At 42.7% G+C, this 27,487-nt stretch overlaps 1 protein-coding gene across 2 annotated transcripts in view; it reads left to right on the top strand.

Annotated features, from left to right (window-relative positions):
* LOC116981089 (disintegrin and metalloproteinase domain-containing protein 9-like) overlaps positions 1–26,358 on the top strand; it is a 44,289-nt gene extending 17,931 nt beyond the window's left edge. Inside the window, exons 9-22 of one of the 2 annotated variants that reach the window (XM_033033773.1) lie at positions 658–827; positions 5,300–5,384; positions 8,744–8,880; positions 10,166–10,335; positions 11,820–11,911; positions 14,111–14,306; positions 15,699–15,804; positions 15,906–16,080; positions 19,147–19,227; positions 21,971–22,076; positions 23,431–23,566; positions 24,863–24,914; positions 26,026–26,075; positions 26,204–26,358. In XM_033033773.1, coding sequence (XP_032889664.1) covers positions 658–827; positions 5,300–5,384; positions 8,744–8,880; positions 10,166–10,335; positions 11,820–11,911; positions 14,111–14,306; positions 15,699–15,804; positions 15,906–16,080; positions 19,147–19,227; positions 21,971–22,076; positions 23,431–23,566; positions 24,863–24,914; positions 26,026–26,075; positions 26,204–26,294 — 1,647 coding nt within the window. In that variant the 3' untranslated portion in view covers positions 26,295–26,358. Of the gene's footprint in view, positions 1–657; positions 828–5,299; positions 5,385–8,743; positions 8,881–10,165; positions 10,344–11,819; positions 11,912–14,110; positions 14,307–15,698; positions 15,805–15,905; positions 16,081–19,146; positions 19,228–21,970; positions 22,077–23,430; positions 23,567–24,862; positions 24,915–26,025; positions 26,076–26,203 lie in introns of both variants that reach the window. The other variant, XM_033033772.1, reaches the window with a different exon arrangement.
* The last annotated feature ends 1,129 nt before the right edge of the window (positions 26,359–27,487 follow it).

The following is a 27,487-nucleotide window of genomic DNA, read 5'->3' as shown; positions in this document are numbered from 1 at the left end:
CTGTCCCGCCCACTCCCCTGACATCAGTCTGAAGAAGGGTCTCGACCCAAAACGTCACCCATTCCTTCTCTCCAGAGATGCTGCCTGTCCCGCTGAGTTACTCCAGCATTTTGTGCCTACCAACAATTCATCAAATGCTGGTTATTGAATAAGTGATGTCTCAGTTTGTGAATGGGAAATGCGGGCCTTTCCTGTTCTTGCTGGCCTACAAGAAATTTTCTGGGATATTTGCTCACTAGGAACTCTTCAGGGCCAACACTGTTGCCAGCTACTCTTGGAGACTGTAAAATTCACAAATCACATAGATATATCAGTCACATTAGACAACATCATTCAACGTAAATGAGACCTTAACTAATGAGAAGCCTCCATCCTTCCAAAATCTAAGTGGCATAACAGCAGAGGTTTGCAGATGCCAGGCACTACAGTCATTTCTGTCCCATTTCAGTTTACCCAATTGTACCATTCTCACCATGCAAAAGGGTTACAATTAACCCCATACATTTTAAAGTTAATTTTACATGAATGGTAAGTACTTTATACTCAAAACATTTCTGAGTTCTTTTCCCTTTTAATATTTTCCTCAAGTTATTTTTCATTAAATAGATACACATCCATCCCTGGAAAATATTAACTGGCCTCTGCATCATCCTTCAGTTTTACAGCTCTCTGAATGTTGCTGTCATATTGACTGGTCTGGTGATCTGGAAGGATGAAGACCAGATTGCTATCACTACAACTCCGGGGGAGGTTTTGGGTAATTTTGTAAGATGGCGCGATCGAGTCCTACTCCCTGAGATGCAACATGACAGTGGACATCTGATTCTGTAAGTTTATTTGTGTGGAATATTCCTTGAGTTTCTTTCTATCTTTTTACTGTGAAGTCAGCGAATGCTTCTTTAAACAAGAGTCAAGAGTGTTTTATGATCATATGTCCCGGACAGGACAATGAAATTCTTACTTGCTGCAGCACAACAGAATATGTACATTGTAAACATTGTGTATAATGAGAAAAAAAAGAAAAAGTTCAATAAATAACAAATATAGTGCAAATAATAATATAGTCTTTTGCAGTTCAGAGCTCATAGCTTATTCATTGTGTTTAGTAGCCTGATGGCTGTGGGGAACGAGCTGTTTCTGAACCTGGACGTTACAGTCTTCAGGCTCCTGTACCTTCTTCCTGATGGCAGTGGTGAGATAAGTGTGTGGCCAGGATGGTGTGGGTCCTTGATGATTTTGGCTGCCTTTTTGAGGCAGTGACTACGATAGATCCCTTTGACGGTGGGGAGGTCAACGCCAGTGATGGACTGGGCTGTGGTCACAACTTTTTGTAGTCTTTTTCGCTCCTGGACGCTTAAGTTGCCGAACCAGGCCACGATGCAACCAGTTAGAATGCTCTCTACCGTGCACCTGTAGAAGTTTAGGAGAATCCTCTTCGACATGCCAAATCTCCGTAATCTTCTCAGGAAGTAGAGTCGCAGATGTGCCTTCTTTACAATTGCATCGGGCTGCTGGGTCCTGGAAAGATCTTCTGATATTATGCACACTCAGGAATTTGAAGTTATTGACCCACTCCACCATCGTCCAATTGATATAAACAGGATTGTGGGTCCTCACCCTTCCCCTACTAAATTCCACAATCAGTTCCTTGGTCTTACTGATGTTGAGAGCCAGGTTGTTGTGCTGGCACCATTTGGTCAGTTGGTCGATCTCACTTCTGTACTCTGTCTCTTCGCCATCTGTGATTCGTCCAACCACAGTGCTGTCATCGGCAAATTTGATGATGGAGTTCGCACTATGACCGGCTACGCAGTCATGGGTATAGTGTGAGTAAAGCAGGGGGCTGAGCATGCAGTCTTGAGGTGCTCCCGTACTAATTGTTACTGAGGATGAAGTGGTTCCTCCAATTCGAACAGATTATGGTCTGTGGATGAGGAAGTCGAAGATCCAATTGCAGAGGGATGCGTAGAGACCCAGTTCCGTGAGCTTGGTAACCAGCTTGGAAGGGATGATGGCATTAAATGCCGAGCTGTAATCTATAAACAACAGCCTGACCTAGGTGTTTTTATTGTCCAAGTGGTCTAGTGCGGAGTGGAGAGCCAGTGAAATGACATCTACCGTTGACCTGGTGTGGCGGTATGCGAACTGTAGTGGGTCGAGGTTCTTGGTGAGGTGGGAGTTGATGTGCACCATAACCAACCTCTCAAGCACTTCATCACCACAGACGTTAGTGCCAATGGTCGACAGTCATTGAGGCATGTCACCTTACAACTTTTTGGGCACCGGTATTATTGATGGCCTCTTACAGCAGGATGGAGCCTCAGACCTCAGAGGTTGAAAATGTCCGTAAAAACTCCAGCCAGTTGGTCCGCACAGGTTTTTAGCAAAATCCAAACATGCTTCAATGCTGCAATCTCTTGCAACTCTGTTACGCAAACCATTGTGAAAATGGTTAGTGGTACCCAGTATTCAAAGAAATGAATGTGAACTGCCAGATCCTATCTCCCACAGTTTTATCTTCCTTCCAGTGCAATGGATTCTTTTGGTCTTCCATTTTATTGCACAATTTACAGGCTTTTTAAACTGAAGCTGAAGCCACATAATTATTGCTTTTACAATTGCATATTTTTTTGTATTGTGGGTCTTGCATCTTCACCTATAATATATTTGAAATGCCTTCTTGATATTTTTGGACTCTTTTTCTTATCCATCTTCAGGTCTTGAACATAAATATCTCTTTACCTGAGCTGTGATGTTTGAAAGACATTTCAGGCATCTTTTCAATTGTCGATTTTGATTATTTTGGTCATGGTATATACAAATTGTTTCAGACCACGAGATATAAACTATGAATTAGCCATAGCATCCGGCCTTTCTGTTTTTTCTCTCCACAATAAGGTTGAATATGTATTACTTAATGATAAAAATGGCGACTGCAGTGCTTTCTGAGGGGATTGGGCTGCTGTATATATTGGACCAGGATGTTTCCATTATGCTTGATGCTTAAGCTGATAACATTTTAATATTTGCTATGGAACTGATGATGACATCTCCCATTCTGGAGTACTTTAAATCCCAAACAAAGTCTTGCAACACCTTGTTTGCTGCTTCACTTTTAGCAACAGTCATTGATCATTCCCAGTGTACCCAAGTTTAAGTTTACGCTGTAAATGATTATTTAAAGGGCCATACACAATTTCTGATAAAAACTCTAATGGCACAGGCCTTAATTCCAAGACACAACTCCTGTTATTATGTTGTACCCGAGTAGACATCACAACACTCACATTTGGAAGTTTGGATGACTCTGCCCTGGCACAATATGAGGACTTGAACATGGGACTTGAATCATGGAAGGAGACCTCGAGACCTCACGTGCCCAAGTCCTCTCTGAAAAGCACAGTAAACAAGGGTCATTTTCATTTAACCATCAGTCCTATCACTATCTCCTGCCATGCTGGAGGTCTTGCCGACTCACAGCCAAGCTTAGACTGCTCTCCCTATATTTGGAGATCAGCAGCATACCGAACATTTATTGCCCATCTATAATTGTCCTTGTGAATGTGACGGTGATCACCTTCAATTGAGCACCATGTGCATTTAGGAGTCCACCACCTGGTGTAGATCTGTATCATGTTTACGCCAAGGTAAAGATGGCAGATTTTCTCTGCTAAAGGACATTAGGAAATGAGATGGATTTTAGCAACAATGAAATAGACTTTGCATTCATCATTATTAAAGCTAGTTATCATTCTGTTTACAAATTGCAGATTATTATTGGATTTAACCCTTTAGCTGCCATGCTGGTCCTCTGGATTGTTAGTCCAGGTTTTCAGATGACTAATCTGTTAACTACATCCTCACCAAAGCATTCCTTAACTTCTTCACCTCAGAATCCTTTCAAGGAGTTACCATTGATAAACAATAGACAATAAACAATAGACAATAGGTGCAGGAGTAGGCCATTTGGCCCTTCGAGATTCAATGTGATCATGGCTGATCATCCCCAATCAATACCCCATTCCTGCCTTCTCCCCATATCCCCTGATCTGCCCCCTGCTGCTTTAAAGTCAACAACAAGAGTCAACAACAAGAATGGGGAGGAACATTGTGCATGCTCGTTTGGGAGCATGATTGGATTTCCAAAGGTGCAAGGCCTCATAAGCCACATCTATTTGCATTAATTGTGTTAATTGTTAACCCTGAACTTTTCCTGAAGGCCTTCAACTCTCTATCATTTGCTCAGCTGGTTGGCAACTACAAAAAAACAACAATGATGGTCAAAGCCATCTTCCTAGTGAATGCACACCACATGTTGTTCTAACTGGGCATGGTTACTTACAGTGCATGGTTTATCATCTGCATGGCTAGACACTCGGAGACAAGAGGAACACCACTTCATATCCCACCTGGGTGGTCCACAACCCAATGACATAAACATTGAATTTGCCAATTTGAGCTAACCAACATCCCCCTTGTCCTTTTTTCTCCTCCTACTATGCCTGTCCTCTCTCGAACCCCCACCTTCCCACCTTCCCCACCCCGACTATTATTGCTTTATTTCTTTTTCCGCTCCCCAAACACTCCTCCCACTCGACCCCCTTCCCCTCCCCACTGAGGATAGGGAAAGAGAGGTGTATAGTAGGAAAAATGGGTGCACCTCCAGGTGAGGCACAGGCAAGGGGGTGAGGGAAGCAGGGGGGGGGGGGTGCTGCATAAAATTGGAGATTTGAATGTTCATACCATTGTGTTCTCAGCTACTAAATGGAATATAAAGTGCTATTCCTCCAGTTGGTGTGTGGCCTCATTCTGACAGTGGAGGTGGCAGCTGGGTGGAAAAGAATTAAAGCCCTGTCCCACAGTATGAGTTCATTCCAAGAGCTCTCCCGAGTTTAAAAAAAATCAAACTCGTGGTAAGCACGGAGAATCAACGTAGCGGGTACTCGGAGCTCGGGGACGTCTCTTAGCGGCTTGTTAAGCTAACGGCAGGTACTCGGTAAGACTCGCTAGCGGCAGGTAAGCACGGGAAGACTCGTGAAGATTTTTCAACAAGTTGAAAAATGTCCACGAGAGCCCCGAGTACCGACGAGTGGCCATTACAGTAAATCTCCAAGTTCGAATCAGGGCAAACTCGGGAGAACTCTTGGAATGAACTCGTACCGTGGGACATGGCTATTAGAATGTTGCCTGACCCACTGAGTTATTCCAGCACTGCTTCTTTTCTTGTAAAACAGCATCTGCAGTTCCTTGATGTTGCCTGAGAACATTAACACCGACTTACTTTCTGTTTCTGTTTCAGAGGGAAAGCACAGTTCAGTGGAATTCTAGGACTGGCCTTTGTAGGCACAGTTTGCTCTTCCAGACTTGGAGGTGGAATCAATGTTGTGAGTGACCTGCTGCATCACTATAGCTGCGCAGTGGAATAAATTGGTGTGATTTTATGTTGCCTGATGTATAATGATAACTGAAATACCTGTTTCAATAGTTTAATTCCTTTCAAAATGTAATATCCTGAATGGATCTTTTTATCCCTTTAGTGAGTGTGTATCCATATACATTTATTTAAATATATTTATGTTCAATCGTTTATAAACTTAATTAAACTAACAAAATTTCATACAAAAATTAAACATTTGTAGCCTACAAAAAACTTAAAAACTTGAGATTTGCATGCGTCCCCTCCTCAAACAAAAATATTTAGAATAAAGATTATTCAAGTACTCCACAAAATTACTACCATATCTGGGGAACAATCACTAACTCCATTCTTATTAAGCTGAAAAAACACAGAAAGATCATAAGACACCAGACAGCTTGCATTTAATAAATCTCCATTCATCAATTGACCAGCAAAATCACCCCTTCGTTTTCATTTCATTGCTGGTATAATCTCTTTTCTAGCCATTTTTAATTTGTTATTCTAAAGATTTAAATAAAAAATCATCATTGTTATCACTTTAAATCTTAAGTACTCTTGCATGTTTACCACACACTTTTCTGCCCCTCAGTCATTCTTTTCCAGGATGGCAAGATAAGCAGTTATTTAATTATTTAGCTATTTCTTGTCGCTAAACTTTTGAAACTAAACTTTGCAATTTCCTCATCATTCCTTTCTACATTGTCCCCTATTTTTTTCAGTCGTGTGCATCCTACATTGTGTGGCACCACAAGGGTTTCTCGATTCACAGGCCACATTCTAAATGTTTTCTTTAACCATGCAGTTATGCTTGATTTTCCTCGAACTAAAATACAAGGCTGAATGTAGTTAGTATAATTAGTCTGCTAATTCCAATGACCTTGCACCAGGTTTGTAATAAAGTGATCTAGAAATCCTTCCATGTCTTACAAGATAAAGTAGCACTGCAGGAAGATGTTTGCTGATTGTGTGCCAAATAGGGAGCACAAATTTCATCTATACATCATACTTGTTCTATTCATGAAAGCTAGGCCTTCTGTCAATAACATACTGAAGTCACACATTAGTTGAAAAGTCACACACAAACTCAAACTTTGCAGTCTCGTGTCAGGTGGGGATAGTGAGGGCCTGTAATGCAAAATTTAAGTTGTAGAGCTTCTACGAGTCAAGTGGCTCAGAGGAATAGCCAGTGGCCAACGGGATATCATGGTATCAATGATGCATACCATTGTGCTAGGGACCTCCTCACTTCCAATAAAGAAAGGAGAGATGTTCACCTTGTGATGGAAGGCATTTACACCATCTAATGCCAAGGCCTTGCTTCCCTGCTGGTCTTCCCAAAAGCAGACCTGGTCGGCATATTTCCAAACTATCCTGCTGTAAAGTATTGCTGTTATTTCCCAAACACTATATGAGTTGCCTGTTGTACTTTGATCAATCTCTTTGCCATACATAAGCTGGAAGGGGCTCCCTATTGTTTACTATGGTGTGTGCTGTCTGCACGGAATTGTCAGCTGCTAGATAAAAATATCACGTGGTGGCAAAAAGCATTGTCTTACTCAATAGCATTTGTAGCTGTGTGTCTTCTTGCGCCACTTGAAAGTCATTCAAACCAAGACCCATTCGATCATCGCTCCCATGTTGGCTAACCTGCATTATTCTTTGTTTTCATATCCTTCTCTGCCTTTACCCTCTCCATTTCAATCATCATCTCCAGCTGTATCACCCCTGACATCTCTGGACATAAAAATATCACTCAACCCTGCATTTTATTTTTTCCATTACTCTGAATGGGTCTTCAATTGCTTACCAACCCCAGACCCACCCATTGTCTTAAATTCCCCCACCCCTCAGAACTAGAGCCCGAACCCCACTGCCTCTCTAGTTCTCCCTCCTTTTTTTAGTCCTTGTATCTGTTTACTCAGCTTTCAATGTTCCAATAGCTCCTCACATTCATCCATTCAAACAGATATTCCTCCTGTTGTCATAGCACCATGGTTGGAGTGTGTGCCATCCAGGCTATTCTGATCTCCTGAACCAGGAAGGGCTTGGTCAGCAGATGTATGAGAAAACCAATTTTGCCTCCAAGTCACATGCCACCCTGATGTGGATGTACGTTGCCATTCCCTCGTTACTTTTTCGGTTAAGGGCCTGTCCCACTTGGGCCGTCACTTACGCGACAGGCCGGTAGTGACGGGTGCGCGGCATCATGCGCCCACACAGCCGTCTGGAGCGCGTGACGTCATTTGAAGATGGACACAAAATGCAGGAGTAACTCAGCGGGCCGACAGCATCTCTGGAGAGAAGGAATGGATGATGTTTTGGGTCGAGACCGTTCTTCAGTCTGAAGAAGGGTCTTGACCCGAAACATCACCCATTCCTTCTCTCCAGAGATGCTGCCGGTCCCGCTGAGTTACTCCTGCATTTTATGTCTACTTTCAATCTTCTTGGCCCCACTCTGGGAGTAAAAGTGGGGGCAGATCCGGATCTGCAACGGCCATGAGCCCCAGGCTGAGTTCGACGATCGTTTGCCTGCTTCTGCTGCTGTTGGAGGTGAGACGTTGCGTTGCGCCAGGGTCTTGAGCCTGTCCCACTTTGGCCGTCAGTTATGCGACAGGCCGGTGGTGCGCGAAGATTTTGTGTAGGACGAAGTCCACATTCCTCCACGCCACTTCACACTCCTCCACACCACTCCATTCGCTACCCACACGCTAGCAGGTCGCGTAAATGGCGCGCGAAAGACAGCCAAGTGGGAATGGCCCTTTAAAAGCGTGGAGCTCCTTTTTTGCATCATGAAGGCATCTCACCAGAGGTTCAAGAAATCAGCTCAAGATCACCACCTCCAGGGCCTTTATGGATGGGCAATGGAATCTGGGCTTCACAGCAACAACCACCATGTTCCAAAAAGTGAATGAAACGAATATGGTGTAGTGTCACGATTTATTCGTTAACCTACCCCTGAAGCATAATTTATATTTTGATATAAATTAAAATTATAATTAGATGTATGAATTATATTTTACCATGTGAGAGATTCTATGTAAATGGAAGGTAGACAAAAATGCTGGGGAAACTCAGCGGGTGAGGCAGCATCTATTGAGCGAAGGAATGGGTGACGATTTGGGTTGAGACTATTCTTCAGTCTGAAGAAAGTACTCGACATTGATGCTGCCTCACCCGCTGAGTTTCTCCAGCATTTTTGTCTACCTTCGATTGTTCCAGCATCTGCAGTTCCTTCTTAAACTATATAAATGGAAGTCACTTCGGTAACGATTTTTTTCCCGCTTAGCAAATCCTGCAATCATATCCATCTCTCCTTTTAACTAGTTTGCAGGCAGTAACGTGGTAAATGCTGCAGTACTTCTTGCTCACGAATTAGGGCATAACTTGGGCATAAGTCACGATGATGGTCGAAGTTGTCAATGTCCAGTCACTGGTGGCTGCATCATGTCCGCTTCTTTTACGTGAGTACAAACTTTACTTATTTGATTATTTTTTTCGTGGAATTAATAGTCTGAATTATTTCCTATAGTTGCTTTAGAATGTTTAAAGTTGTATTTCAACTAACGTGATGGATATGAGAAGAATCTGAATCAAAACTATAAGGTAGGTTTATGGAATTGGAGATTACAGACTAATTTGAGAAAATTGATCCTGTCAGATTATCTGTTAGGATGAAGGATTCACATTTCAGGACAATTACAAATGAAGAAATAAGGGAAAAATGTGGAATCAATTACAATGACAAGAAATAAATCACTTACTACAAATAAGCAGAATATAATTATTAAATCTAGATAGAAAGCCGAATATGAAATGCTTTGAAATATGTCCATGTCCCTATACAGGCTTTTTAGAGCCTAATAATGTAATCCAGATTAGAATCGTAGAGCCACAGAGTGTGGAAACAGGCCCTTTGGCCCAACTTGCCCACACCAGCCAACTTGCCCACCCAGCTACAATAGTCCCACCTGCCTGTATTTGGCCCATATCCCTCCAAACCTGTCCTATCCATGTACCTGTCTAACTGTTTCTTAAACGATCCTAAAGTCTGTTATCATAGAATTATATGGGAAATTTATATGGCACAGCAGGAAGCCATTCTGACTATCATCGGTACACACAATTGCTGGGGAAACTCAGCGGGTGCAGCAGCATCTATGGAGCGAAGGAAATAGGCGACGTTTCGGGCCGAAACCCTTCTTCAGACTGATGGGGGGTGGCCTATCATCGATCTGAAAAGGCTATCCAGTGAGCTGTAAACAGGTGCAACTATTTTTGTTTCAAACACTTAACCAATTCCCTTGTAAAATTGAAAATTTAACCTGGTTACAATTTAATTTACGGCAGCAAATTCACGATCATGTTGATTAAATTGTGTATGGTAATTTCTCATCATCTGTCTTGCTGTTTTTACAAACATTGACATTTCAACTTGTCCTCCTTTCCCTCAAAGATGTTTCCCTTGATTTGTGTTATCTAAACTCTTCAGGACTTTGGTTAAATCTATCCACTGTGCTAATTGAGAATAATCCCAATTTCTTGAGGCCCTCTAGAGAACTAATCTATGGTATTAATTTAAATCACAAACAAACATTAATGCTAATTAATTCTTTCCTGTACAGAAATGCATTGTATATGTTTAAATCATTATTGCAAAATTGCTTGGCCAAGATTAATTTAACAATTAATGCTGAAGAAATTTTGTTGGATTAAATTTATTCTGAATATCACGTCACTTTATTGCAGACTCTCTTCAAATTTCACTGATTGCAGTGAGAATGACTTTGAAAACCTAATTACGAGAGGACAAGGCTTATGCCTTCAAAATGAACCCAATGAGGAAGATCAATATACCTTGCCATCTTGTGGCAATAATATTGTGGATGAGGAAGAGGAAGAGGAATGTGACTGTGGAGCACCAGAGGTTAAAAATAAAATTTCATATTCTCTGATTCACTTCTATAATTATTTTGTTCAACAGAGGCATGGGTAAGACTATTGACTAATGGTTGCCCTTAGAAACAAGGAACTGCAGGTGTTGGTTAAAAAAAAGGCACAAATTGCAAGAGTGACTCAGTGGTTCAGGCAGAATATCTGGAGAATGCGATAGGTGATGTTTCGAGATGGGACCCTTCTTCAAATTAATTGATCAATGGTTACCCTTGCTGCTCTTGACATGCTGTCCTATTGATTCAAATATATTTGGCTCAGCAAACACAGATTTTATTCTCACTGTATTTTAACAACTTCACATTATACAAGAAATGAAATATGCTTGTAATTTTAAGTTACTTGTGTTCTCCAAGCCTTTTAAAAAAATGAGCACTTCCACAACTCTGCTTCTCTAACCCTCTTCCACATCCCACCCATCACTACTCTCCTCAGCAATTTAACATTTTTATCCTTGTACTGAAATCTCTCCATTGCCTTATTCCCTCTCCGTACTCACATCACATTTCAGCTCTGCAATCTCCTTCTGTCAAATTTCACCTGCTCTGATTCTAGTCTGTAGTCTGTTATCTCACCTTTATCACTCCGTCTGCTTGTCCTGGTGTGTTCCTTCACCATATCCCAATGGTTTCTCATTTGCTCTGCCATTTCCATTCAACCTTAAAGCCCAGCTCTTTGTCCAGGTGTTTGGCCATTTATTTTAATATCTCCATCTCCTTTGCAGCAGTTCTGCATCATAGAATATTTTTCTAGGCACAAAATAAGTGCAGGTTATTGATAATAATGAAATGGTGAAAAGATCTCATTGTTGATTAACGGTTGCATTTACCAATCATTAAGACCTGACATTGATCTGATGAAGGGTCTCGACCCGAAACATCACCCATTCCTTCTCACCATAGATGCTGCCTGTCCCGCTGAGTTACTCCTGCATTTTATGTCTACTTTAAATCTTCTTGGCATTTTGTGTCTATCTTCGGTGTAAACCAGCATCTGCAGTTCCTTCTAACACATTGGCCCATAGTGCCTTTATCAATCAGCTTAAAGCAATTCTGCTGAAGGTCAACATATCACTGAACTCATCTTGCCATTAACTATTGAATTGTATTTCCTTAATTGCCAAAAATGCAAATAGATTTGGGCCACAGAGTGGCACAGCGGTAGAATTGCCGCCTCACAGCGCCAGAGACCTGGGTTCGATCTTGACCACGTGTGCTGTCTGTATGGAGTTTGTACGTTATCCCTGTGACCACGTGGGTTTTCTCCTTCCACACTCCAAAGACATACAGATTTGTAGGCTCTTTGGCTTTGGTAACATTGTAAAATTGTTCCTGGGATAGCGCCAGAGTACAAGCAAACAAATAGGATTTACAATTAATTCAAATTTTAAAAACTACATGGATCAATTGTTAATTTGATATCATGAACTTTAATTGTCTTTATTTGCTTTAGAAATGTACCAATCCCTGCTGCAATGCACGTACTTGTAAACTAACATCGGGATCAGACTGTGCCCATGGAAGGTGCTGTAGGGACTGCAAAGTAAGTTAAGTAAATACACTGTAAATGTAGACAACTTATATTTGTAAAGTGACTAAAATGTTCGTACTCCGGTGATGAGGCATTCACCACATTCTTCTTATCGATTTGCAAGAATTGAAAGTAATTCAAGACCAAATAAAAAAATAAGTACCTGGGGTCCCTGGGTAACAGACTTGCAGAAATCTCTGTTTATGCAAATTTTCCCTTGCATTTGTTATGCACTTATCAAGTGTACTAATTTTATAGTACTAATAAAATGTTTATTGTTAATGACCAGATACAGTATATAGTCCATTAGTTTAATTATGGGTAGTTTTAGGGTGATTGATCAATGAAATGGAAGAAAAGTAGCAAGTGTATGTGGAGTGAAATGATATGGGATACTATAGTAAATAGACATTACTGACATGGCAAAATCAGATAACGGAATGTTCCCTTGTGGACCCTGTGGACTGCCTCTAATTTTTTTTTACATCACGTATTTAATGAATAATGGATGAATAGGTTTGCTTCCATCGGCTGAGTGATAAAGGTAGAATCAATCTGCAGAATCTGATAGCTCCTGTGTAAAATGTTGCTCTTGACTTACATTCTGTTTCTTACATTGTGTGCTCAGACACAGCCTCTGCTGAGAGCCTGGTGCAGTATTGAGAATGCCTCCCTTTAAACATCCCGTTGTACTTGCAAAATGGTTTGGACAGACATGAGACCATGTCCCCAGTCCCAGCAGCTTCTACGGCTGATGGTCATTTAATATTTGTGAATGACTCTGGCGTTCACATTTAAAATTACTGCGCACCTGTTCTTAGTCAAAGTGTTCAAGAAGTTAAAACAAGTAAAGGGCCTGTCCCACTGTACGAGGTAATTCAAGAGTTCTCCCGAGTTTTCCCCTGATTCATGCTTGTGTAATGTACGTAGCGGGTATGTAGGAGCTCGTGGATGTCACGTAACGGCTTGTACGAGTAACGGTAGGTACTCGGGAAATCCGGTAAACTCATGACGTTTTTTTAACGCTGTGAAAAATGTCCACGAGTAAAAAAATACTCGTGATGAAAAATCTTTTACTTTTTACTCGTACGAGCCGCTACGTACCCGCTACGTACATTACACGAGCTCGAATCAGGGGAGAACTCGGGAGAACTATTAAAATACCTCGTACAGTGGGACAGGCCCTTAAGAGTAATAAACAAAGCACTTAGACACACACTGAATCAACAACATTTAAACCAACTTAATTAAATCAGACAAACATTTCCTGTCAGCTCAGTTCTCCCATTCATTTGGATGGGACTGTCTACTTGTAGACAGAAAGAGCAGCAGATGCCTGTTTACATTACAAAAAAAACACAAAGTGTTGGAGTAATTCAGCAGGTCAGGGAGTATCTCGGGAGAAAATGGATAGATGATGTTTTGGGTCAGGATGCTTCTTCAGACTTGGTGACGTTTCAGGGCGGGATCCTTCTTCAATCTGAAGAAAGGTCCAGATTTGAAACGTCACCTGTCCATGTTCTCCAGAGGTGCTGCCTGACAGGTTAAGTTGCTCCAGCACTTGTGGTTGTTGTACTTGTATCATGTTTACCTAATACAGGCTCAGCAGCAGATATCCCAGCCTTTGGGTTAGAATGTCTGCAGACGTTCATGTGATCCTGATAAACTCCAGGATGAGTCCAGCTTGTCACCAGTGTCTCCTGGCACCAGTTAGAAGATCCTGCCACTGTCTTCAGCTGCTCCATGTACAGACTTTAATGCTTCTGCAAAAAAATGCAGATAGAACATAGAACAGTACAGCACAGGAACAGGCCCTTTAGCCCACATATCCGCGCCAAGATAAACTAATCTCATCTGCCTGCACATTATCCATAGGTCTCCACTCCCTGTATATCTATGTGCCTATCTAAAAGCCTTATAAATGCCAAAATCTTATCGGCTATCACAACCACCTCTGGCAACATGTTCCAGGCGCTCATCATCATCTGTGTAAAAATACTTGCCCTGCACATCTCCTTTAAACCTTGCCGCTCTTACCTTAAATCCCAGATTTAGTGCTGGCATCAGATGGAAGATCAGCCTCAGTCATACGTCTGTTATTTGCTATTCAATGTCTGCTGAAGAAATATCAATAAAATATGGATTTCTATAAAAAATACTACACAAACATGATTAGTAATTTGTTGCTGGATCTGATTTTATTATGTGCAGTTCCACCCTGCAGGAACTTTATGCAGAGCTGTAAGTGATGTCTGTGACCTCCCAGAGTACTGCGATGGCTCGTCATCCTTTTGCCGGTCTGATTTTTATATTCAGAATGGTTATCCCTGTGCAAACTTTACAACATACTGCTATGAAGGTGTATGTCAGACCTACGACTACCAATGTCAGATTCTCTTTGGCCTTAGTAAGTGTGATTGTTTTTATTACTGAAGAAACTGAAACTGCATTTTACTCAAATCCCTAAATTTATTCATGTTCTTTGTGTGAAATATGTTGAGATTCATGATGAAAGCATATTTGAATTTTTAAAGGTACACAAAAATGCTGGAGAAACTCAGCGGGTGCAGCAGCATCTATGGAGCGAAGGAAATAGGTGACATTTTGGGCCGAAACCCTTCTTCAGACTGATGGGGGGTGGAATTTTTAAGTTTGCTGGGTGAAATTCCTCCCTCAGATGCAGTCGATATTAACATTTAAGCGGCAATATATGTGTTTTTTTTATGGTGTTGCCCAAGTCCCAATCTGAAATAAGAAACATTCCAACAAACATTTTTAAGGGCATTGATGTGTCGTGGTATTTTATTTATGTCTGCTGCTTTCCTTTGCTGCTGTTACTGTGAAACACCTGGTATTTGATCATTGTGTAACACCTCTTATGACTAAACATGAGAGATGTGACAAACACATGCACTTCTATGGGTTAAGTGATCCAACCCACAGACAGGCAGTTTCTGGAGTAATTCCTTTGTCTCCAGTTGGAAGGTGCCTGAAGTAGTGGAGTAGCTGATCGATTGGCAAGCCACTGGCCCTGAAGACTGTCCAACGCCAGCCCACGGGAGCCTCTGAGCTTTCCTTTCAGCAGGCTCTGCTTGTCATTCAGTGATAGGACTGTACTGAGTATTTTCAGTGCAACTGGATGGCTGAAGTGATGCGAGGCTTCCAGCAGCATGAGACCACAGCTTAACCCTGGAAATTCAAGGATGGGGTGATGGTGATGGGGGAACCTATTTGGTGGGCATTGATATTATAATTGCTTGCCCAAAATAACAATAAAGAAAGCAATGGTAACTTGGGCAAGCAATTAAATGAAGGCAGGTTCTGGCCCTATTTTAAAAATATTTTCTTTTACTTTTCAAGAGTATTTACATACTCCCTGCTTTTCCAAGATGATTAACATGGAACTCCGTGATGTTTCTCAGTGTTTTCCTTATTTAGGTTTGGGATGGTTGGGTGGGAGGCAGCATCAGTCAAGAAAGCTCAGATGCAGGAAGCAAGGCCATGAGTGTCTACGTCAATCAGCTGTGAGGTGAAGGAAGTGACATAATTAGGTCCCATGGTCTGATCGCATGATACCCCCCCTCCCCACACAAATGCTAATGAATGCCTGGGAAGAGGGAAAGGGGTGCACCATGGGGTTGGCAAATTTGTTGAAGAATGCACAATAGTGCTCAGTGGACCAGCCATAACATCAAATGGCAGGTAGATGTTAGGTTGGGCAATTATGCCCATTGTCTTGGGGAAAGCATTATGGAAAGTCAAAGATCAAATAACACTAACCCTGTGATACGTTCCACAGGTTCACGGCGTGCCACAGATATATGTTTTGAATTTATAAACATGCAAGGGGACAGATTTGGCAACTGTGGACTCCAAAATTCAGGATTCAAAAAATGTTCTCGAGGGTATGTAATTGTACAAAAAATAATAAAACAAAATAAAAAAGATTTTAGATCTGATATATTTTTGAACCTGATGAATTATCTTGTATTCTTTGCACTTTCAGCAACGTTGCGTGTGGTAAAATTCAATGTGTTGACGTGACAGAGAGACCCTTTGGTGTTGACACAAGCACTTCATCTATTGATGGTGTTGCATGTGTAAATGCTGACTTCCATGTGGGTACAGATGTCACTGATCCTTCTTATGTGAACACAGGCACTGGCTGTGCCAATGGCAAGGTAACTATAAAGCAATGGAATGAACAAGCAATGATCAGGGATATTAAATATAATAACTTTATTGATCTGGCATTTTAATGAAACAAGAACATGAAAACTGTAAACACTCAGCAGGTGAGGAATGAGAAACTGAGGTGCCGTTTCATGTCGAAGACTCTTCACTAGAACTGGGAAAGTTTAAAATTAAGTTTTCTCCTGGCTTGTTCTGGTGAAGGGTCCTTGAGCCAGAAATATAAGCACTATTTCTCTCTCAGTGGATGCTGCCTAATCTCCTGGATGTTTACTACACTTCTTGTATTTGTTTCAGGTTTCCAGCATGTGCAGTTTTTACATGTTTTTTTCTAACGTTAATTTATGTTGGACTTTCACCTTCAGATGTCTTCATTATTTAGGGAATGGGGTTCCCCTCTCCCATCATAGATGAGGCCCTCCGTCGTGTCTGCCCGGTACCCCTCAGCTCTGCCCTTGCTCCCCCTCCCTTCTAGTCGCAACAGAGACAGAGTCCCCCTAGTCGTCACCTTTCACCCCTTCAGCCGTCACATACAACATGTAATCTTCCAAATTTTCGCCATCTCCAACATATTCCCAACTCCACCCCTTTCTGCCTTCCACAGAGACCATTCCCTCCGCAACTCCCTGGTTAACTCATCCCTTCCCACCCAAACCGCCTCATCCCCAGGTATCTTCCCCAGCAACCGCAGAAGGTGCAACACCTATCTCTACACCTCCTCCCTCGACTCTGTCCAGGGACCCCGACAGTCCTTTCAGGTTAGCAGAGGCTCACTTGCACCTCCTCCAACCTCATCTCCTGCAGGGGTGGAAATTCTGGGGAGGATCAGGGGGGACATGCCCCCCCCCCCCCCCGCTTTGAGAGGTAGGGGACAATTCCCCCCCCCAATGTTTTGTAATCCGGACTTTATCAGACGCTTTCTAAGGGCTGAATCGACCCGTTCGCGGAGCCTTTCAGCGCCCGGAATGGCTTATAATCAAACTGCTGATCGAGGTGATCGAGGCTCCCGATGTTGAAGCCCACTCCGGCAGATGAAAGACCCCGGTAACGGGCCGATTCAAGCCCCACGGCAAAACTGCTGTTGCTGGAGTTCGCAGTCGGTCACCAACCAGGTCAGCTCCCAATGTTACCGTCCACAGGGCCCACGGCCGAAGCCTCGCGTGTGTGCGCATGCGAGCACGGCCGCCAAGAAATTGTGTCCCCTGCATGTTTAGATAGCGATTTCCGTGCCTGATCTACTGTATCCGTTGTTCAAGATGTGGACTCTTATACATCGGCGAGACCAAACGCAGACTGGGCGATCGTTTCGTGGAACACCTTCGCTCAGTCCACCTGAACCTACCTGATCTCCCAGTTGCTAAACACTTTAATTTCCCTTCCCTTTCCCACACAGACCATTCTGTTCTAGATCTCCTCCATTGTCAGAGTGATGCTAAACGCAAATTGGAGGAATAGCATCTCATATTTTGCTTGAGCAGCTTACAGGCCAGTGGTATGAATATTGATTTCTCTCACTTCAGGTAGCCCCAGCATTCCCTTTCTCTCTCTCTATCCCTCCTCCACACAAATCGCACTAGCTCCTCGTTTTCACCCTACAAACAGCTAACAATGGCCTGTTTCCTTTATCATCGTTAATTTTTTGCATATCTTTCATTCATTGTTCTTTATCGCTCCACATCACCATCTACATCCCTCGTATCCCTTATCTCTAACCAGTCTGAAGAAAGGTCTCAACCCAAAACGTCACCCATTCCTTCTCCCCGGAGATGCTGCCTGTGTCACTGAGTTACTCCAGCTTTTTGTGCTATCTAAGAATAAGAATGTTATTAGGCAAGTCTGGTGATAAAAAGCTGATTGCCATTATAGGTTGCACAAAGCTTTCAGGGGGACAAAGACATGCAAGATGAATGGGAACGGACATTGTAAATGGATATAATGTGAAGAAATTTAAATCACCCCTTTAGTAGATAAAAATAGAAAGTCTGTGTATTTCTTGAGTGATGAAGGATGGAACCACTGAAAATTAATATGCAATTATGGCATTTTCAGAAAGATAGTATGTTGTCCCTTAATGTCAAAGAATTTGAACACAAAGGAAAAGACATCTTACCATCATGGTCTAGAACTCTTGTAGAATACGGTGCACAGGTCCACTCTCCCTAACCAAGGAAGGAAGTGCTCCTGAAAAAGTGATTGAATTGAATGTTCGCCATTTTTATATCTGAGGGAGGGGTGGGGGTGGGGGGTTGTACTTTGCCCCATGAGGAGAGATTAAATAGACTCGGCCTATATTATAACAACAGTTCATCTTACCAAAATAAATAAAGGTCTTACAGTGGTTGAGAGGGCAGTTGGGGTGGAAGATTGCAACCTTCACGTGGTCCACCCTGTGCACAATCAAATAAGATCAAATAGCACAAGTTGTCCTACAACTTTAGGAGGAGGAGAAGAAGAAGGAGGAGAAGGAGAAGGAGAAGGAGAAGGAGAAGGAGAAGGAGAAGGAGAAGGAGAAGGAGAAGGAGAAGGAGAAGGAGAAGGAGGAGGAGAAGGAGGAGAAGGAGAAGGAGAAGGAGAAGGAGAAGGAGAAGGAGAAGGAGAAGGAGAAGGAGAAGGAGGAGAAGGAGAAGGAGAAGGAGGAGAAGGAGGAGAAGGAGGAGAAGGAGGAGAAGGAGGAGAAGGAGGAGAAGGAGGAGAAGGAGGAGAAGTAGGAGAAGGAGGAGAAGGAGGAGAAGAAGGAGAAGAAGGAGAAGAAGAAGAAGAAGAAGAAGAAGGAGAAGGAATGATGACTGTTCTGGCAAGGCTTCGACAATCACAGGATCAGTCTCAAGAAGTCAACCTTTCAGGACTCAAAAGGGAAAGGAATATTTCACCCCTGGACTTGTCTATCCAACAGGGCTATAGAGGTCTGGCGACTGAGTACAATCCAGGGCTAGCATTGGGGATTTATTTTGTATATTAAAAGAATATGGGGTTAGTGCAGGGAAATGCATTTGCATCCTGAAATCAGTGCTATGATTTATGTTTCATTTTTGTTTAAAATTGGTATCTTTTTCTAGGCCTGCAAAAACTTTGAATGTGCAGATGATGCCAACCTGGGATATGATTGTGATGTGCAAGGGAAGTGCAATAACCATGGTGTAAGAATCATTCCTTTCCTACTCACAGCAGCTGGTTGCTTGCTTTCCATGTTATGTTATGCAAAATTAACACCATCAGATTATATTCTATCAATACTTCAGTAACGTGCAGTTAATTACTTCTGGGTTTTATGCTGTTTTTAAAATATTTTTGCCAAACTGGTAGGAAAGTTTTGCTCTAGAGTCATGGAGTCAAACAGAATGGAAACATGCTCTTTGGCTCAACATGCCCACACCGACCAATGTGTCCCATCTACATTAGTCCCATCTGCCTATGTTTGGCCCAAAATCCTGCCTATCCATATACCTGTCCATGTGTCCTTTAAACCTGCTTCAACTACTTCCTCTGGCAGTTCGTTCCAATATACCCACCACCCTTTATGTGAAAATATTGCCCCTCCGGTTCTGATTAAAAGTCCTGTCCCACGAGTATGAGTTCATTCCAAGATTTCTCCCGAGTTTGCCCTGATTCGAACTCGGAGATTTGCGGTAATGGTCACTCGTCGGTACTTGGGGCTCTCGTGGACATTTTTATCATGTTGAAAAAATCTTCACGAGACTTCCCGTGCTTACCTGCCATTAGCGGGTCTTCCCGAGTACCTGCCGTTAGCGCTAAGAGACGTCCCCGAGCTCCAACGTACCCGCTACGTTCATTCTCCGTGCTTACCACGAGTTTGATTTTTTTTAAACTCGGGAGAGCTCTTGGAATGAACTCGCACCGTGGGACAGGGCTATTAATCTTTCCTTTCTCATCTTAAACCTATGTACTCCTGTTCTCGATTCATCTTGTCTGGGCAAGAGATTCTGTGCATTTACCTGATCTATTCCCTTCACGCCTATAATATCACCCCTCATCCTCCTGCACTCCAAAGAGTAAAGGCCGAGCCTGCTCAACCTCTCTCTATAGCTCAGGCACTCAAGTCTTGGCAACATCTTCATAAATTTTCCCTACACCCTTTCCAAATTAACAACATCTTTCCAATAACAAGGTGATTAAAACTGCACATAATAACCCAAATGTGGTCTCAGCAATGTCTTGTACAACTGTAACCTAACATCCCAACTTCTATACTCAATATTCCAACTGATGACGGTGAATGAGCCAAAAGCCTTCTTGACCACCCTATCTAACTGTGACGCCACTTTCAAGGAATTATGTACCTGCACTCTTAGTTCCCTCTCATCTACAACACTCCCCAGTGTCCTGCCTTTCATTGTGAGTCCTGCCTTTGACTTCCCAAAATGCAACACCTCGCAATCATCTGCATTAAACTCCATTAAACCATTCCCTACTCCACCTGCCCAACTGATTAAGATCCTGTTGCAATTTTTCTTAAACATCTTTGCTATCTGCGATGTCACCCACTTTCGTAAGTGTTGCAAACTTACTAAACATGCCTTTCATATTCTCATCCAAATCATTGATATAAACCACAAATAGTAGAGTCTAGCCCCGATCCCTGAGGCACACCATAATCACAGGCCTCCAGTGTGATCAATAACCTTCAACCATCACCCTCTGCTTCCTTCCATGAAGCCAATTTTCTATCCAGTTGGTTGTCGCTCCCTAGATCCCATGAGACCTAACATACCAGAATCTTACCATGTGGAACCTTATCAAATGCCTTGCTGAGGTCCATATAGACAATGTCCAGGGCTTTGCCCTCATCAATCTCATCAATGAAAATTGGCTCGGGCAATTTTCAACTTTTATGAGCAAAGTTGTATTCTGTCAGTTTTGCTGTTTGAAAACACATTGTAGAGTGTATTCACAAATAAAGGAAGTAAAACTCTGATAATGCACTATTTGACTATTCGTAAGTCCCGAATGTTTGGCACCTTCTTCTTTTGTGTCCATCTTCCATGTTTCAAATGTTGACATTGCTGTCATCGTCCGTCCTGAAAAGGACGCAAACTTCTGGCGACAATCAGTGGGAGCCATCACTTGTTGCAATAGATGATGGTGGCAGCAGAATTAGCTCAGGATACTTCCAGTTTCCAGCCCCGCGACGTGGACACTTCTGCTATGGGGCTGCTTGGCACCTGGCTTACCAGATTCCTGATACTGAATTCACTCCCACTCACCAGAGCCAGGGATCCTGCATTCCTTTACATTAACCATGGTCCTGATTCCCACATTTCCTTTCCACTCACTGTGGACCACGTTCCCTTCCTCCCTTGAAACTTACCCTGGGTTTTGTTTCCTAAGTTTCCTTGAAACTTGACTGGGTTTGTTGGAAATGTTATGATTTAAACTGTGTAATATGTCAAACATTACCACTGAAGATAGACACAAAATGCTGGAGTAACTCAGCGGGACAGGCAGCATCTCTGGAGAGAAGGAATAGGTGACGTTTCGGGTCGAGACCTTTCTTCAGACTCTGTTGAAGGTCTGAAGAAGGTTCTTGACCCGAAACGTTATCCAGTCCTTCCCTCCAGAGATGCTGCCTGTCCCGCTGAGTTACACCAGCATTTTGTGTCTATCTTCGTTTTAAACCAGCATCTGCAGTTCCTTCCTAAAGATCACCACTGTGCAGAATCTGGCAGCTGAGAATTGGCTGATTTTGTCCAGGAAATTCTTACCAGGAGAAGCAAAGTGTAATCTTTCTTTGTAGATAAGAGTAAAGGACATAAATCTCATGCCTGAGTTAAACTTTGAGCCAATAGAAGATTTGTGGATACATTTTGGTTAGTAGATCCCTGACGGTGATCTTTTATTGACAGATTGTTTATTTCTTCATAGGTTTGCAATAATAGGAAGAACTGCCATTGTGATGATGGTTGGGCACCACCTAACTGTGCAACCCGTGGATTTGGAGGAAGCATAGATAGCGGACCCACACGCATAGGTATTTAAAAAGCATAAAGATGCAATACTATGCAGCAGATATAATTCCTGCACATTTATTAAAAGTGAATCTGTTCAATATGTTAATGGTACAGGCTAAATTATAATTTAGAAATTGGTTTTATTTTAGACTATTCATTAATTTAATTGTGACTTAAAAAAAAAATATATAATTAGAAGTACAGTAAGTTATAGTAGTACAAGCCACATATATCTTATTTCATTTAATGTGACTATTGAGCATTACATTTTGCTTTGTTGAAATACAATTCACAATTTATTTTTTATCCAATTTTCTAAATATGAGAATGATTTAAATTAATAGTGACTTGCAAAGTTCCCTTGCACTTGACGGTTCAGTCTACAGTTGTTTCTGAAACCCAATGATTATTGGAAATTTCATATTCTTAGTCGTGATTCCTAAAACTCACCATTGATGACCAAAATATTTCACCATCAACTATCCCATTCATGCCAATGAACTTTAACAATGGTCTGCTTGTTAAGAATTAGTTAATTACGGCAAAATGATTTAACAGAGCAGCCTGCTGTCTCGAATTTCCATGACATTACTCCAAATCTCAGAAGACTATGACTGTTAATGGACTAATCAACAGCAACCATCTATAGAAATATTTGCTTCTCAATTAATTAACTCTTATTCAATGTAAGATTAAGAATGCGTCAAATATCTTTAATGGTACAAACTACTATTCATCATTAAGAATTTCCTTGAAGAGTTTTCTTATCTCTTACTGTGACGGTGAGTTCAACAGAAATCCAAAGGTGTTACATAGTTTCTGCTGAAGTTATTGCGGAGGGGTAGGAGAAGCCCGAAGACAGATTTTCAAAATCAGTCTGTAGAAGGGTCCCAAACCGAAACATCATTTGTCCCTTCACAGATGCTGCCTGACTGGCTGAGTGTTCCAGCACTTTGTTTTTGCTCAAGAATTCAGCAGCCTCTTATCTCCATTTTTAAAAACAGTCGTTTTGAAAGAACATCTAGTCTAAGTCAATAAGTCTAAGAAATAGTCCTGCGGTTTAATGTCAGATGTTACTCTCAAAAGCGTTTCACTGTACCTCGGTACACGTGACAATAAACTAAACTCATGGTAAAAGACCCTTATGATGAAAAATGCTGTCTTGCTAATCTATCGTATTTGTAAATCCTTATTCTGATATCTATAGCATTCTGATAAATTTATGAATTTTTTAATATTGCCAAAGTAAATCTAAATAAGAAGCCTCTGAAGGTCTCTGAAGCCTCGAATCACATCGCTTTGATTATCTTTATGAACAATGCAGATCAAGTTATTACAGATAACCCAGTCAATAAATTCTTTATTTTACTTCAGATACATCACTTCGCGATGGGTTGCTGATATTTTTCCTTTTGGTGGTCCCAGTCCTTGGTTTTGTTGGCATGTTAATTTTTTTCAAACGCAATGCAATTATGCAATTATGGAGAAAGAGGAATTCTTCACAAAGGACGTACGTGAGATTTGGTTCACTTTGATACTTCTTGAGCTTTATTTGTATTGGTATTGTTTTACATTGTCATGTTTTGTTTAGTTTAGAGATACAGCGTGTAAACAGCCCCTTTGGCCCACCAAGTCTGTGCAGACCAGTGATCCCCGTACACTAGCACTATTCTACACACTAGGGACAATTTACAATTCTTATCAAAGCAAAATTTGGATTAACGTACAAACCTGTACGTCTTTGGAATGTGGGAGGAAACCGGAGCTCCTGGAGCAAACCCACATGGTCACGGGGAGAACGTAAAACTCCGTACAGACCGCACTCGTAGTCAGGATCTAATCCGGGCGTCTGGTGCTGTAAGACAGTGACTGTACTGCTGTGCCACCCTGCTGCCCCTAAAGTGTACTGAGAATCAGTGAAAACCATTTAACATGCTATCCAGACAAATCGTACAATATATTACGTCAGGTAATGCAATAAAGAAAATAACAAGAATAGAGAATGTAGTGTTACAGCTACAGAGAAAGTACAGATTTCCAAAAAAGTCCAAGGGCAGTTATGAATTCATCGTCGGCATATGAGAGGTCCGTTGAAGCATCTGATAAGAGTATGGTAGAAGCTGTTCCTGAATCTGCCCACACCGACCAACATGTCCCATCTATACTTATCCCACCTGTCTGTGTTTCGCCCATATTTATTTAAACCTATCCTATCCATGTACCTGTCGAAATGTTTCTTAAACGTTGCGATAGTACCTGCCTCAACTATCTCCTCCGGCATTTCGTTCCATGCTGCTACCACTCTGGGTAAAAAAAATTTACCCCATGAGGTTCCTATGAAATCTTTCCTCCTTACCTAAAAACTTACCTTACCTATGTCCTCTGGTTCGCGCTCCAAGGAATAGAGTCTTAGCCTGCTCAACCTCTCCCTATAGCTCAGGCCCTTGAGTCGTGGCAACATCCTTGTAAATCTTCTCAGCACCCTTTCCAGCTTGACAACATCTTATAACATGGTGCCCTAAACTGAGCACAATGCTCGAAATGTGGCCTATGTAACTGCAAAATAAGCTCCCAAATTTTATACTCAGTATTCTGACTGATGAAGGCCAATGTACCAAAAGCATTTGACTCCACTTTCAAGGAACAATGTACCTGCATTCCTAGATCCCTCTGTTCTACAACATTCCCCAGAGCCTTACCATTCACAGTATAGGTCCTGCCCATGTAGACTAGATAGGTCAAATGACCTAACTACTCCTATTCCTTATGACGTTATTTGTTATTAAAAACACGTTTTATTTTACAGAACACAAAAGAGAAGACAGCAACCAAACCCAGACAATCAGAAAAATAATACAGTAAGAATTATTGTCATTTTAGCAATCCCTGTTTTATGAAGTGATTATTATACATATGGATAAGGAGTTCGAGTGGGGGTGCCGTCGAGTATGGCTGACCTGCCTGCAGCTGTTTGTCCTTTCACCCTTTTTCTTATTTTTAGTGTGTTAAGAGTTTTTGTTGTGGAGGTCTAGTCCTTTTATGTGGGGGGGGGGGGTGGGGGGAGGGGGAAACTGTATTTCTCAGTCCCTACCTGGTCGGAGATGCGGCTTTCCTCCGAGTCACATCTTCGTCCCTTCCTCGCGGTCTACCAACGGGACTGGAGTGACATTTCCTGCCGGGACCGGCCAGAACCTCAGCTTCGGCGGCGGCGCAGCGCTGAAGCACCACCGCGGAGCGGGCGATACCTTACCCGGGTCGCCGTGTGGTAAACTCCGGAGTGCTGTGACTGTCGACTCCAACATCGCGGAGCTGTCGTTGCGGTGCGTCCAGCCGCGGGCGGCGCTGACTTTTAACCACCGCGGAGCCTGGGATCTCTCGCGGAGATCGCCAGTGTTGGAGCTCCGACCAGCGCGGCCTGTGGACTTCGGGAGCCGCGGTCTCCGGGGAGGACGCGGCCGTTCCAGACTCTCGAAGCCGCTGAGAGTGTTCTCCCAACGCCGGTGCTCCATCATCCGGCGAGAGGGCCTGAAACATCAGCCCGCCATCGCGGCGACTGCGAAGGCCTCAATAGGCCCGACCATGGATGAACACGAGGAAGAGGACTGGACTTTGTTGCCTTCCCTCATGTTTTTGGGGATGTTTTTATGTTCAATGTTAAATTCTTTAATGTTGTGTTTTATTTTTATCGGTGTGCTGCAAATGGCAACTCAAATTTCACTACACCAATTGGTTTATGTGACAATAAATGTCCTTTGTCCTTTAGGGTTGTATAATAGTTTTAGATGGCATTATGTAATATAGCTGCACACTCATATTGACATTACTGCTTTTGATTTCCCATCCATGCAATCAATAGTGGGAAGCAATGGTGATATTTTGTGAAATGATCATGCAAATGCATAGTTTAATATTTTATGATTAAGGTAAAAAGTGTAAATAATATGCTGGTTTCTTTTGCTTTCTTTTTAGCCTATTCCTACAACAAGGACAAATGTCTATGAGACTACTCCTCCACAGAGGTACATATACTGAACAAAAATGCTGCTGTGTCAGTCATTCCACAGCCTGTGTCATATTTGACTGTTTCTTTTTTGTGCATCGTTATATTTATATTATCAATAGCTAACGGCTTTCTTTCCTTCTTTAGGCCAGGTGCATCAACACCAAGTCACCATATTCCTGTTGTACTTCCTCAACGTCCTGCGCCTCTGAGACCTACTGCACCTCCCAGAGTCTAAACTTAGTCTTCAGCACTCAATGAAAATCCAGTATCTTAATAAACCAGTTCGGTATTCCAATAAACGCAAGGAATCATGGGATTTGTCAAAGGTCATTCTGGGGGAAAAAAGCGAATGGGGTGCCAGGTAGCGGTAGAGTGGTGTGTAACAGCGAGAGAGAGGGGGGGCAGATGCGAGTGGGAGACAGAGGGAGAGACGGTGGGAGGTGGGGGAGAGAGAAGGGGGGTGAAACACGTGCGTGGGGAGACAAGAGAGAGGTTTCAGTTAGACAGATATAGTCAGATCATCACAGATATGAAGGCACAAGCGACTGCAGGTCTCGATGGTGGAATCTTGAGCAAAATACAAAGTGCTGGAGAAACTCAGCGGGTCAGGCAGCATCTGTGAAGGGAACGGATGACGTTTGGGTCGGTGCCCGTCTTCAGACGGAATCTTGCTCAGTCTGAAGAAGGGCCCCGACCCAAAACACCACTTGTCCATTCCCTCCACAGAAGCTGCCTGACCCGCTGAGTCCCTCCTGCTCTTTGTGTTTTGCACATAGATGTGATTAGTTTAACATTCTGCGGAGAGTGCCGGGGTTTGCACGTTGTTTGTAGAGGCGGGCAATGTCCCCCAGTCCCTCCCTCCAGTCCAGGGTGGGGGGATGGGGGGGGGGGGGGGGATGTGGAGGGCTTGTCCTAGCGCCGGGACCTGCAGTCAAGTCGCGATAGCGAGTTCCTCTCTCCCCATCCCTCTCCCCATCTCTCTCCCCGCCGCCTCGCCTTTACCCGCGGACAGGCATTGCTCTTTTATGAACATTAATTCGATCTTATTTCTATCACTTCACAAACCCACCCTCTGGAATTCTGCAGAACCTCCCCCGGCAGCGTTGGAGGACATTCGCTCTCTCTCTCCATCTCTCTCTCTTTCTATCTCTATCTCTATTTGATAGGGTAATCAATACCCCGCTAATTGCCATGTAGGAAGGAACTGTCGATGCTGGTTTACGCCAAAGGCAGACACACTGTGCTTGAGTAACTCAGCGGGACAGGCACCATTTTTGGAGATAGGATAGGTGATGTTTTGGGTCGCGTCCCTTCTCCAGAAATGCTGCCTGACCCGCTGAGTTACTGCAGCATTTTGTGTGTATCCCCGTTGATGACTAGTGCTCGGCTTTTTCCGGCACCGAGGGGGTTAACCAACAGGCCCTGGAT

This window comes from Amblyraja radiata, chromosome 15, assembly GCF_010909765.2.
Source record: "Amblyraja radiata isolate CabotCenter1 chromosome 15, sAmbRad1.1.pri, whole genome shotgun sequence".
Classification (NCBI taxonomy): domain Eukaryota; kingdom Metazoa; phylum Chordata; class Chondrichthyes; order Rajiformes; family Rajidae; genus Amblyraja; species Amblyraja radiata.
Note: the sequence above shows the minus strand (reverse complement) of the source record. Positions and strands in the feature narration are given on the sequence as shown.